At 35.2% G+C, this 14903-nt stretch overlaps 1 protein-coding gene across 3 annotated transcripts in view; it reads right to left on the bottom strand.

The window, feature by feature from the left end:
- Positions 1 to 14903, bottom strand: part of unc-13 (protein unc13 homolog) — a 671187-nt gene that overhangs the window by 222838 nt on the left and 433446 nt on the right. For 2 of the 3 annotated variants that reach the window (XM_083118382.1, XM_083118383.1), the window contains exon 1: positions 14022 to 14885. The exons of the other annotated variant lie outside the window; for it this stretch is intronic. In XM_083118382.1, coding sequence (XP_082974508.1) covers positions 14022 to 14477 — 456 coding nt within the window. In that variant the 5' untranslated portion in view covers positions 14478 to 14885. Of the gene's footprint in view, positions 1 to 14021; positions 14886 to 14903 lie in introns of those variants that run through there. 3 annotated transcript variants of the gene reach the window in all.

Below are 14903 nucleotides of genomic sequence, written 5' to 3'. Positions count from 1 at the left end.
AGAAACCTTGACTCATGCAAATCCAGGATGTTACATTCCACAAAGTCATTCCATGATGTTCTCCAAAACAAAAACCAATCACAACAACTGGAGAATAATGTCTCATCACGAAGGTATTTGAAACAGAAACCACGATGTCTGAAATATCTACTTAGCAATACAGATCTCTTCGAAGACTACAGAATCCATGCAGTGATATCTGATAGATGACCTACGATGAACACTACAGCATGCAGAGACTATCCGAAGAAGCTACAGATGAAACCTACCCGTACTTACCAATGCTGATCTGTTCAGCAGGAATGGAAGGAGCGAAGAAGACCAGACGATTAGCCAATCCCAGTGCTTTTGCAGCCACGAAACGACTCCGGTCCTTGTGTTCCTTCTCATGTGAAGAGTGGCATTGATATGATATTCCAGAAAGACAATGTGATAATGATATGTTGAGTGTTCCTTTTGACTCAAAGAGAGAGAAAGGTGTGATGAGTAATGTGCGTCCACTTCAGAAATATGAACATGATCTGGTGAGAAATAGTTTGTATTGTTCAGCCTGTGATAGTACAAAATATCAGCAACTTTGATATTTGTAAAATAATGTTATCACATAACTGTTAATGTGATATAATTTTCTACTTTTTTGTAGTTAGGTGATCTCTACGTCACTTTTCTATCTCTCTAGTTTAATTGCGACGACGATGATGAATAGTACATTGATGAAGGAACAAAAACAATGAAATGTATTTGCCTTACCCAAGATTTGAACCTCGAACTCCTCGCTTTGCAGTACACTACGCTTTCCACGACACCACGAAGGCTGTTATTTTTCCTTTTAGTTTTAGTGTATATGTGTAGAATTCATGGAAGTTTTGAATATACATGTTCTTAGGATTAAAGATTTATGATTACTATCTTACAGAAAAGGCAGTTTTCATTTCAAATTTATGCTCATATTAAATAATATATGCGCGATATTCCCCATAGTCATAAATATATTATTTAACTTAGACAACGCAGTTCTTGAATGATGGGATAAATTAGAAATTTGGTTGATTATAATATTAATCTGTCCATTATTAAATTTGTTTTGATCCAAGTTCAAAATTAGTATTTTAGTAAGAATCAAATATCACCTGTTAACTATTTCATTGAAAACAATATTTAAATACCGCAATTGTTTTAGATTCAAAGTTTCCTCACTTTATAAGAATGTGGCTTAAATGTTAATTGTAGCGATGAAACAATATACACATATGATATGTGAAGAAAGTAATCGATAAGCTTTAATTGAATATTTCAAACAAAACTACAATTTGTACACGAAAGTATGCTTCTATCTGACGTTCACTAAGAATCATATTCCCCATATATTTTTACGTTATTACGCAATGTTAATTGAACTTCATAATTGTGAAATTTGTTTGAATCTTTACACATAAAAATTAATTCATATGTATCAAAGTTCAATTGAAAATAGAAACATTTATAGTCTTCAATCTTAGAGAACTGTTCGAAAGCTGTTAATTAGCATACTTCAGTATTATTTTCATACGAAACTTGCAGTATCTTTCCTAAATTACCCACAGTTGTAACTTAAGTTGGAGTGAATTTCAAAAGTTTTATAATTAATTAATTTTCTTTCTTCCATTATTTTATTTTTCTCATTACACCATGATTTTCAAGATGCATATGATATATCCTCTAATATCAATTACATTCATTTTAATGTGAAAAGAGAAGCTAATCAACATTTAATAGTAAATTAAATAAATATATACTGTATTAGAAAGAAAAAATTGAGCCAAGAAAATAGCTACGATACCTATGTAACGGAATATTTATTGGATAACTACTTACAAAACTTAAAGGACTCAAGAATATTTAAATGATTAAGTTTTATTACACAGATTACGGTCAAATTCACAAACACACAGAACTACATAAGAGGTGTTATAGCATGCAGATGCTTAAATTAGTTAGGCTGTGAAAACTTTGCTGTGTGATTCTTCTTCTGTACTTTTCTAAAATTAGTTATGGTTAATGCACAGAGAGTTAGAAGTGAACTCAAAACATTTATGAACAGGAAGTTTTAAAAATACATATTTCTGGGCATGGATAAGGATTAAATTTACATTTACTCCAAATTATATTATAAAAGATGTGTGACAGAGAATATACTCATATGTATTACGTTTTGATAATTTCATAATCAGGAGTTAATGGAAACCGTTAATTAATATATTATGTTAAATACCCCCTTTGTTGAAATATTGTAAAATACACATTTTACTCTACAGAAATCTGAGATATGTGTTTGTTAAAAGTGAATGTCGTTCAAATATTATGTGAGCTGAGAGGTTATCCAAATGTATAGTCACTCAGATTATTTTGTATCGTGAGGAAGAGAATTCTTCAACACAAATCGATTATGTGTTGTCTTTCCGTAGAATTTCGAGTATTTCTTAATTAAATGTACCAATGTAGTGTAAAGAAGTATACAAGAAGTTTGAAGATAGTAATAAGACAAATTAAAAGGCAGTCAAACTATTCTCCGTCCAACCTAAGAACGAAAGCGCTGCACACAAATGTGTACAACTTGTGAGAAATTATCTTATATAATTTTGATAGCAGCTGTTTTGCAGGAATTTTACGCCTAGGAATATAATTTGTATGATAAAAGCATACCACCATACATGAATTACATACCTATCAATATATACTGTATGTGGAATTAAGAATTACTGAATTACTGAATTAAGAAGCAAAAAATTGCCAGCAACTACTTTATACTTGTCATGTGCAGTAGTTTACACTGACTTCAGTCTTAGGATGGACGGACAATAGCTGTGCACCAAGTTAAAGCGTATATATTGTAATGCTTGCAACACATGAATGTCAACAGAGATTATTATTTATTGAGATAGAGATAGCGACTAGACAAAGGGATCAAACAAATATATGATTGTTGACGTGGGAATAGAGAGTGTTCTGTTGTGGAAATAGCATTAACCTTGTGCTCCAAATTCTACAAATACAAGTTCAAGAAACCTAGAGAGGACTTCTTTATTCAGAGTTCAAACTTCTACAAGCTTATTCATAACTGGCTGCGGATCTACTACTGAAGACTATCGAAAATGGGACCTCTTCCAAGTGGATAACAGTTTATAAATAAAAATAAAATTATTGAGACTCATCCAACCATTCTTTTACTTCTGTTATGAGTTGCTGTCAGTTTAGGATATGTTGAAGCTCAAACAACGTTCTGGTCATTTAACGACGTCATGTAGTCCATAATGTGTTTTATACGAAGGGAGTTCAAATTTGAACGAGAATTTTTCTAGAACACTAATATTAGCATTATGTAAAAACATTCAATGCAGTCCCTTTCCCACAGCACACATTCAACAATGTCCTCGAAGTTGCTGAATACCAATTTTCTCCAAATATAGGTGCAATATACCCTTTGAACAAGCAGATCAATTGTGGTTTGTCACTCGCATGAGGCTTCTTAAAATCCTTTCGTCCAACTAAACACCCTTGTCTGTGACAAACATTGATCACCCAGCGAAGTTTTAAGTTTTGTAAATATTCTACAGGGAAAACTATTACCTTCGTCAAATTTGTTGATAAAATGCTAGGCTTATACGTACTGACGTACAGGATGAACATTTACCTTCGTCATCCTGCGTGATTACGTTTGACTGGCGAAATATAGCTGGAACTAACCAGTGAAAACGACAAGCTTGAACCTATCCTAATATGACAACACGTATTTCCCTTTGTTTCCTACACATCAGAAAACTACATTATCGCTCATGGTTGAATTTACTTTGCAAGATTAAGAATCAATTACCAGGACGCCATTTTCAGACAGCTTATACATTAACTAAACAGTTCTACTCAACATTCAGAAGGAAAATTATGCATCAATAACACAAAGCCTGGATAATGTAATATGAGACGTCAATGGGCCTTGTCAAAGCAAACTATTGTAGGTGGCAGCACTCCTGTTGCGTCCCCACGCTTTTCATGGTTAATTGTTCTCCCATTTAAATACATGGGGAAATTGATGCTGAACGTGCTGCTATTACATTAAATTGCAAGTTTGATTTCATCTTTACCTCGGAAATTGCATCTGAACATGATATTTGAATAACCAGTACTGTAAAAATTAGATTTTTGAAAATACGATCGTCAACAACAGTAAATATATCGGAACTCAAAAAAGCCTTAAAATTTGCACAGCACTTGTTTACGTCACTTGCAATTTTCACAATTTAAGTGCTTTATTGTTCTGAATCTGGTAAGGAATAATACATAATAATTCTGCGCGACTGTACGTTTATTTATATATTTGTTTCTTATAACAGATTCTTTCTTTTTAAAGTGATATCATACTTTCCGTATGACTAGTAAGTATGGTACTCTGTTTCATATATACACATTTATCGAGAATAATAATAATTATAAAAAATATTTTATCATCTGTTTCATGTCTCGCAACCTCAAGGGCTTTCTTATTTCCAGGAATTGTAATTTTTAAATTACTGTTTCTCGTTTCTCGTGCTTTCTCCGATTCCAACTCCTGCCGTAGAATTACACATACGCGCAACCAGAAAAAAAAACATAAAGGGTAGTGCAAAAATCTGAATTTTTGTATTATCGACCCGTGGCAGCTAGAGGCGATCCACATGATGTCTCTTTGTGTATAAACAAACTATATTTTGCCCGTTTGAGCTACTCTGCCGTTGCGCTTTCATGTATTAATTCTTAATTTGAGGAGAATGTAATTTTCGGAAACTTATTACTAGCCACATAATCTTAAAGCTTTACTAAACCAATTTTTATTATCCATTTCCACGAGAAATTCTTACCTTCGTTGAAAATACGTTTGAATAGCCATCCCATCGCGCTCCAATGAAAAGCTTAGGGCAACCAAATGACGAACGAAATTCTTTAGGGACACAACAGGGGTGGCGCCACCACCGGAAAAGTTTGGCAATGAGCAGCCCCATTCAGGGCTGAACTACATCATATCGGGGCTCTTTCTGTATATTCTTCACCTCCACGCTTGAATGACATATTTTGGTACTTTTATTATTTACTGTTCCATTTATGTCAATTTTGGCTATTTGAAACAACGATCGCATTTTTTTAGTCAAAAAGTATTAATAATGCTAATTTTAGTTCAGGACATTTGTACGGGTGGAGAGGGACTGAAGTCCCATACTCAGCTTTAAATATGTCATTGCCTTACCAAATCTAGATGTCAATGAAATTTTTTGCGATGAAATGCATTAAGATGAACATAAAATTCTAACAAATTTACACCTTACGACAAAATCAAGGCGAAAATAGTAGTGCATAATGAATAAAAGATACAATTCAACAAACTTTAGTAGTGTTTGAAATAAAATATGAGTAAAGTTTGTAATATTATATCATCCTCTGAAGTAAATATAATATTCAAATAAGTTTTAGTAATGTGGTTATAATAAAAGTCGAGTGAAATTATTACTTAGACTATATTTTGCAAACTTGCCGCTATAGTAAGAGGCAGTAGCAGCGATTGGGTGCCAAAACTCAGTTTACTTTCTCCTGGTAGACAAGGCTTAGCATTAAGAGGTCATACGCTGAGGCAAAAGGACAACTTTCCTCCACGCCCCTACTAATCGCCGCCACTGGTACTAGGAAATAATTCACAACAGTTATAGATGGTATAGTAATCTCTAATGTTGTCAGTAGATGGCAGTACAATCTGGTTTGATTAGGGGTGCCCACAAGGGGGGATTATGGCGCAGGTTGCGCCATCGAGATTTTTGGGGGGAATTTTTTTGCCTTCAAATAATATAAAATTCAAAAATTATATCTTTTTCCAAAATATATGTAAAAATGTTACACCTTAAATGCACCATATTTAATCCATTAGATGAAGAAAAGAAAGTGTTTAAGGTATTATTTAAGGGGGGGATAAATATCCAACTCTTACATATTAGGACTTCATTGACACGTGGGTTTTGGGGGCGGGGATTCTGAATTAAACTTTGAAGGGACAGTATCCAACTCTAGGTCTTAGGTTATGGCGGGTATTTTAGTTAGAAGGGGATTGGACATTAAATTGATGGGGGTATTCAATACTTGTGTATTACTATTGTTTTAGTCTGTTGCGTAAATTCTGGTATGGAGACTGAGAATTATTTTTTTGGAGCAGGCAATATCCACTCATCAATATCAACAGTAAGTCTAAAATTGGCATGGAAATTTTGGTTGTAGGATTGAGTATTAAATTTAAAGGAGGAGATAGAAAGCTCTTGATAGGTTAAATCTTAGATTGTCAAGGAATTTCTGTAGTGAAGAAAGAGTTCGAACATTAAATTCTGGAGACTCTATTTAGCGATACAGTATCCACACGTTTTCGACCCCGAACGTGCCAAAGGAGAAACTGGAAAAGACGAAATATCTCGAGATCTTAAGAAAGTGTTGACACGCCATTAAATTAATATTCTTGAAAGCCTGCAAAGAAATGGATGTAAATATTTTCTTGCTCGCTTCGCTCGCAATAATGTGTTCCTAGGATGCGTGTTTCGCGCTTTAATAAGGTGAATGTAAAGTTTTTACACTATAGCTGCATTACAAGACAATCGATAATTTCGATTATGATGAACGATTTTAGGGGTGGTCTTGAGTGATGAGCACCCCTTTTTAGGGAGGAGGGGCAGATCAAGTATAGCGTTAAGTGACGCTAAGAAAATGTTACTTTCGGTAGACATGCTGTCGTAATTAAATACTTTGTTGGGATTACGATATAGTTTGTGGGCACTAATGATATGATTTGGGGGGGGATGCGCCATTGGTCTTGGGGAGGATGGGCACCCCATAGTTTGATAATGGATTAGAACGCAGACGCTATATTTTCCTGCGCATGCGCAACTCAGTATCGGAAAAGAGGCGACCTTGATAATGTTGTATTGTACATTGGGATCCATGAGTATTACCGTGCAAATTGTCCATCGCCATGTTCGTGCAAATATTCGTGCACTATATTTGACCCAATAAGAGCTTCAAGAATTAAAAGAAAACTCAAAACAAGCTGTTCACAACTGCACTAGCATACATAAAATTTCATCGCTTAAAAACACACTGGATGTAAGAGAAAAATAATGAAAATTGTCATGGATCCCACTGTACAACGAAGAGCAACGCACGTTGTGCATTTATTGCTGGCCAAAGGACTTCCCTCATATGACATTCGTACAGATATTGTTCCAGTTTACAGTGAGAAGTTGCGGTTTTGCGAAATACGAAGTTGAACGTGAGATGCGAATTTGGCTAAGGAGTAGACGATGAACATCTTATCTGCTTGTATCGGGCCACAGATAAAGTCTTTAACTGTTTTAATGTACCCATTTCAGCCTTCATTACTGAATTCCCCTCGTATATGTATATATAATATAATAATCCTTTGCGCAACAGCCCATGAAGGGCCTTGGCTTACCTACCGACTGCCGGTCTCCCTCCCACACTTTCTCTCGTCACCTCTAAGCGTGGAGATCTTCAACCAGTATATGTAAGGATTATTTTCTTTAAGTGAAAGATTCATTAAATCTCTTAAGCATTGACATAGACTTAACGGAACACACGTCAGACAACCTTCTTCTTGAGTGATAATCCAATCAAACGCCAGAGAACAGAAAACTTTAGTCCACAGAGGAAATCCATTATGTCACTACAAAGGCACTTCCGAACTTCAGACGAGTGACTTAGAGAGTTCCTATTGCAGAAGTTTTCACAAAGACCTCAAAGGAAGATGCTTACTTTCGGGACTACGCAAGAGACTTTATTTGTGCAGAAATGCCTTTCGGAACCCTTGTCTCGCGAATTTCGCCTTCGTATTTGCAAACTGGTTTTCAAAATTTCTGTTTCTGGTCACACGAAAGAGTCCTTTGTCATTCCTATCAAATCCAACGTTTACAATGCACCTGCCTAAAAATATACAAGTTGATTCTTGGTTGACAAACATAACGACTTTATAATTGTAAAAACTTGAATCTGTATTCCGAGTTTAAGACAAAAAAATGTTAACAATTTTCAGTTCAAAGTGGGATGGCAAATACTTTCTTCTCTAACTACTGTGGATCTGCTGTTGTTCTTCTGGGGTTATTTTATTCAGCACGAAACTTAATTGAACAGCTTTTTTTATCACTCAAAATCTATTCCATCAGAGAAAGGGGAGTAGGGATATATCTTTAAATAGTCATTATATTGTGTGCTTCAAAAACCCAAGAGACAGAGCCCAAATGAATTATTTATCTAGACAAGTATACCCGGAAAATACAAATTTTGTAAAAGAGGCATATTGCAATGCCACTGCTGAACCGCACGGATATTTGCTGTTTGATCTGAAGCAGAACACTCCGGAAGAAATCCACCATTAGCACTCGCACCTAGCATTATTATTACACGTACATTGATAATACGCGTAACATAAATCTAATTTAATGATAAGTCTTAAGAAGAGCAGCGTTGCAAATTAATTTGTGTATCGTATAAATCTTACTGTTTATCTGCTCCAGTCAAAAATGTATTACATGTAAAGAAATTACTTGTATGTTAAATAATGTTATCTTACAAAACAGCAGAGTACACAAATAAAAATGAAATAATAGTGATAAATTGACTGGTTCATTCAAAGTGACATGTGTGATGTGCCGCTTGCCACTCCGGTGTGAAATCTTTCTTGGTGAAATTCATATTTATAATCGTGCTGCCACACATTTTGACTTTAAGATTAATAACAATTATTTTTCACAATTTTTTTGGTGCGTATAAATTTTGCAAGGGCGATATGACCATATTGAGAGGGTGGAGTTATGTGCTTTTTTTTAGCATGACATAGTTTTATCTGAATGACACGTTCTTTCCTTTGAAAGAAATATGCCAAATGGCATGGCACTGCATTTCATCAAAGATAAAAGACAACTCACTGAAGGCTTGACGTGTAAAATAAAATAAAAAGGTAAAGCCATCCGCTGTGTCTTGCATCTTGAAGTGAAGGCACCAGGAGAGTGTGGAGGTAGGACTTCACACACTCTCGATCTCTGTCATAGTTTAAGTGATCTTCACCATGCACAACGGACGCATGTACCTTCCACTGTAAGAGGCCTGGTGAGCCCCAGTGAAGGCTTATAAAAGCGTATAATTGGAAAAATTCCTAACGGAGGTCACCCAGCGCTTGAATCTAACCTATGGTATGGCCGCAAGACATTAAAAGGTAGACATTATAATGTGTCATTGTTGTCCACTTCATCGACATAACAATTTCGGTTTTGTGACAGTCAATAAAGGTGCTCTGATTTCTGAGTACACACGTTTTAACTGAATGAACAGTTTTCAAACAAACTTTCCATCTCCTTCGTTTTTCATACGAAAGAAGAGAAAGAAAATCGATTACTATATTCTTGTAGAGTTCACAACCACAGTCACGAAAGCTATGGTCACGTCAGGAAAGCGATTTCATTTAGAGCCCAGAAACCCTCGCTCCAATCCCATTATTACCCCTTGTTCGTTATCAAAAAATATACACATGCCTCCCCTACATCGATTAGGATGTTGGGAGCCCAGCATTCAATTAGTGAAATTATGTTTAACTACCACGGTGCCAATCCCTTCTTTTATGAACCTTCAAGTGTATGATTCAGCAAAATTGCAGAGTACTGTTTCTTGGCTGTAAGCGGTTCGTGACAGTGATTAATAATAATGTGCTTGCGAATAAGCAACAGATTTGCTCATTATCTTTTGATTCTGTATAACTCTATCAATATAATGCGTAGTTCGTTTTCATAAGTGAGCCAGACATCTCATAAGTGCCCTCAGGTGTAAAAGTCTTAATAATGAAATTTAAAATTGACTTAAAAACGATTTATAATTTCATTCTTTGAAAATACAAGACGTCTTCATCAATGTAAATATTGGTGAAATCACAGGAAGTTTCAGATAATAAACATGCTTAAATATTGCTTCATCATGCAATCGCTGTTACTGTTTCACAGATTTGATCACGACAAAAGTACAATTTGAAACATATTAGATAAATGAAATTTAAGCAGATTAAATGAAAGTTATTCTAGTACGCCAAACTGTCATGGTCTAACTGCAAAGATAGTCCATGATAAGGTTAAATTTGGCAAGAGGCGAGCAAAAGGTTCCCACAATGAAAGGTGTTTTGGTTTCACCTCTGTCATAATTGTAGAGATTTATCAGGAAAATTTTGATGAGACAGGGAAAAGAAGTTTAGAAAGAGTTATTCTTGTTTCAGAAAGCTGTCGTCAACATTACTGCACTATTAGAGGTTGGTAAAAAGTAAAAAAAAATGTATAGATAATTAAAAGCAGAAATACATTAACTTCGAGTTCACTACTGCAATATTTCTAAGGAGTTTCTGATTTATGCGTAATATATAATACATGTATTTTTATGAATATTCGTTAGTTTGAATACCAAGTCTCAAATTCCAAGGTAGGAAATAAAAGTTGATGAACGTAACAATATAAATAGAAAATTTATTTTACTACATTTAAGAAGTATTTACAAACTGAAATGTTTGTCAAAGCATATAAAACGCCAGAATTTCCGAGGAAGTACGAAATAAGCATGACAGCGTGCAGTAATGTATTTACGATATTCTTTGTGGTTATTTTTAATGTCTGTTTAATTTGGCTGTGACAACTGGCGTTTCATTACCGTCCACAAATTCAACAACTTTCAATATATATCAATATGTAGTTTGAGAAAAATAGATTTACGTACATTAACATGCCATCAAATTGTTATATAAATGAATGCTTTATTTTCTTATTTGATGGGAGTTCATATGCTTCAAATATACAAATAAATTTACGAGTATTCTACTTGGATTACTTTGGTGAATGTTTTATAGAGTGCATCACATATTTGAGAGGTTAGTGAATTTTTCTTTTTGTATACATGAATTGGGGTTATTCTTTATATAAGCATTAATAGGAAGTTCACCTCTTCTAGTTTCTGTTCCTCGATACAATCCAGCTTTGGGGATGATAAACAAGAAAAAAATATTCTCACTATATAATCATTAATACATGATTACTGACACGACTAGGATCGTGATGAACTGAAAGGGCATATCACTCTCAGAACCTTCATAGCCACTAGCAAGCAATGCTACCTTAAGGAGCTTAAAATTGAAGCACGATGAATACTATTCATTACTTTGTGCATGTTTTAAAAAATGAATAACATATATGAAGAAAGCAGCTGGTACTTAGTTGTGCAAGTTACTTAAGACCATCATTTCTTTGCCGTGAGGCGACAGCCGATAGTCCTGCAACGTTAGGTTTTGGAAATTCCACTACAAAGCAGAAAATAAAGGGGTCAGTACAAATGATTCTTTGAAAATGACAGAACTTGGAGAGAGCAAATATTTTGTTTAGGGCCGAACTCCTAGCAAGACTGTAGAGTATTTATAACAACATATGCAATTTTAAGGGAACGCCATTTAGTCTATTGAGTACAGTACTCCCCAAAACATTACTTTGATTCCGGTAAATATCATGGTAAATAACAATTATTAAGACTATTTTTACATACCCCTTAAGCAGAACAAACCTAAAGGAATCGAAATCTCCTAACCCACCCTGATGCGACCAAAAAAGTGACATAATGGTGCGAGTCTTATAACCGGTTTCGTTTGTACAGTCACGGACACTTCTGGGTTGTAACGAATCCATTGAAACCAATTGTATCATTTCAACACAGAAGTGTCCGTGACTGTACTTGTATAAGACTACTCACAATTTCTTTCTAGTGTATCTTCGATAGACCAATCACTGGTAATCTTGGAAGGGCTTGTTTCGTGCTCGCAATATGAGATAAAGTTGGAAGACTGACATCAGACTTTTCATAACTCTGTTCAAAAACACTAACTAAACCTCAGAAGGCAGAGTTCTCAAACTACTAAAAGTCTGACTATTTGATTCTGTTCTGTTACTATATCATTTCCATTTTTCTTTTCACAAAACTTAAGTTGCAGTTGCAACATTCCCAAAAAGTAACTTGTCCATTTTAAATGATGGTCATCAAATAATATAACAAAACTTATTTGCACCGTGTACTAAAGTTAACCATCTATTTTGTGTAAAGTGGATGTTTTTAACTAGTTGTCAATAATAGAAACACTGGCATACTACTGATACAATCATTCATCGGGTTGGTATTTACTTGATACAGTTCTTTTTCAACAGTATAGTGCATCATGTCACTATAGCATAACTGTTCTCGATTACCGGGCCAAAAGCTTATACGTTGACGGATTCCGTTATGGGAATTCTTAACCTCAACCAGTACGTTCACTTCATTTAATGCCTATATGATATTTAGCTTATGGTTTCTCTAATTTTTTATATGTTCCGCTCAAAAATGTAAAAGTATTTAGCTCTCGTAATCCTTAATAGCGTACATTCTAAAGAAAAGTTGACTGTTTTTTTTTATATGTTGTGATATTGGTGTCGACAATACAATTTGTGGCCCACATTGTTTTCGAATGAATGAATGAGTTAAAATGTGCTTGGGCACGAATGGCCATTTTGCACCCTTCAAAATATACGAGAAAAAAATCCCCTTATCTCTTTGTTTAAATTATTTGTTTATACCTTGGATATTTAAATATTATTTCCGATTTCTTCTGAAAATAGATGGTTACTTTAGGAACACAATAAATCCTTCTTTCTAGCATCTATAGGAGAGTCAATTGAGTATTTACATAAACACAGTATACTAAATCTTACTAACTTATATGGTTATTGGAATATCGAATGTGAGTTAATATATAAGATGTGAAACGAATTGTGCAAACATATAATAAGTGTGTTTGAAATATGTGCTAAATAATTTCTGTTGTGATAATGTTCAAGCAAATACTAGAGACAAGAAATTATCTTTCAGAGAAATTCCTAATAATTTCGTAATTGTGTTTTGGTACTTACATTTGGTGTCACGTTCGCGAATATTTCCAAGGCAATACAACAATCGGAAAAGCCATTGACCATTTAGTGTTAAAAATTAGATTGTTAACTGTGCCTGTTACCTGGAAATTTTGTATATTTTTCCACATTGTGCATTTCTATCTTCTACTAATCTTTACTTTTGTTTGTCTATCTTGGATCTACGTCTGTTCAGATTTCAGGAATGATTTTACATGCAATGTATATCCAAAGCAACATTAGGAATCAGACGCTTGTAAATTTGTGAGTATTACGAAGTTCAATTCACATATATTTGATAGAGTTGTAACACATTGGAACTAAAGAGAAATTGTATGGAAGATAAGAAATTTAACTCGGATCGTTTGGTTGATATTATAACAAAATTAATTTACGATTCAACATTTTTCTCTCATAACTTACAAGGTTTATATTTTAAATCTTGTAAAGACATTTTGTAGGTGTTTTGAAATTTCCTTTTCTTCAAAATATCTTTCCGACTTTTTTTAAAGATAATTGGATCCATCCTGGTTTTATATTCTGGTATATGCAGATTCTGATTTCAGTATGAAAAATGTGTTGAGTACAAATATGATATTTAATGATTTTACTAAGAGAAATTTGTAGTGTGGACAAATATTCCTTGAAAAAAGATTATTTCATGTCTCTAGTGTCAATGATCCAGCTGCAATTAGTGTTACCAATCAAAAGTGTTTTATGTACCAAATTTGACATACAACAGCTGTTTGTTCTAAAATTTTTGTGAAACTTTTTCGGAGTTTATATGATCTTTAATTGTACGAACTGTTAATTAGTCGAATTTGGTACACAAGACAATTAACATGGGGGTGTTTTCTTGAGAGAGGATGTCAAGCATGTGAGGATAGAAAATAGCTACTACTTTACCTACACAAATAACACCTTAAAATTTAGGGGACAGTGATATATTTTACGAAATGGTTATAACATAAGACATTACATGGGGATGTGGGGTGGTGGTGCTGTACTTACACCGGTCGTTGTGGCAGCAGCGGCTGTGGCTGCTTCCATCTCCTCGGCCTTCCGCTCCTTGAGTGCCTTTAACAGCTTCCACTTGCTCCCCAACGCTTCTTTCGATGCATCGTCTTTGCATTCGTTGTCTTGCTTGAATTTCGATAGAAGAGAGTCACCTCTGGACATCACACTACCCTCCCTGGATTCCGCCCTAGACTCAGCCTGAGAGAACCTACCGTCTTCCCCCTCCCCCATTTCACTAGGGGCGATGCTGATAGAACCTTCCCTGCTACCGAGATCCGTACCCGCAACACTCAAGGAACCCTCCCAACTTTTCTCGGTCATGGAGACGGATCCTTCTCTACTCCAACCAAATGCACTGCCTGCTCTCGAATCTTCCCCACCCTGTGATGACTCTGTACGCTTTGGGCTTTCTTTCGCACTGTTCTGACGGTGGATGTCTGACTGGCGCATGGTTGACTCGCCGGAACTTCTTCTGGACGAAGTTGTCTCTGGATAAAACTTCTCCGTATCCTCTTCCTCGATTTCATCATTGCTCTGCTGAGGGCTGTCTGGTCCACTGGTTTCCCCAGAGGAGTGGTCTACTTCTCCTTCAATTACCTCCTCGTCAGCTTCTTCCTTTTCTTGTTGGGATTTCGTTGTAATCTGTGACTTCTCACTTGAGCCAATGGACGAAGATGTACTGGGAAAGCTTTGCCTTTCTCCAGTACCTTCTCTGGACTTCTGTTCACTATCGGCTGATTGGAACGCTGATTCAGAACTACGGACGCTACCATCGTCCGGTTCGTATGGATATGGTGGGTAATCTTGTCGCTCGGAAGGATACTGTTGGGCTATTATTATTGCTCCTGTTTGAGCAAAAAAATGGTTGTTGTTGTT

Source organism: Lepisma saccharinum, chromosome 3, assembly GCF_977018435.1.
Source record: "Lepisma saccharinum chromosome 3, izLepSacc3.1, whole genome shotgun sequence".
NCBI classification, from domain to species: Eukaryota; Metazoa; Arthropoda; class Insecta; order Zygentoma; family Lepismatidae; genus Lepisma; species Lepisma saccharinum.
This window is presented reverse-complemented; position numbering and strand designations above follow the sequence as displayed.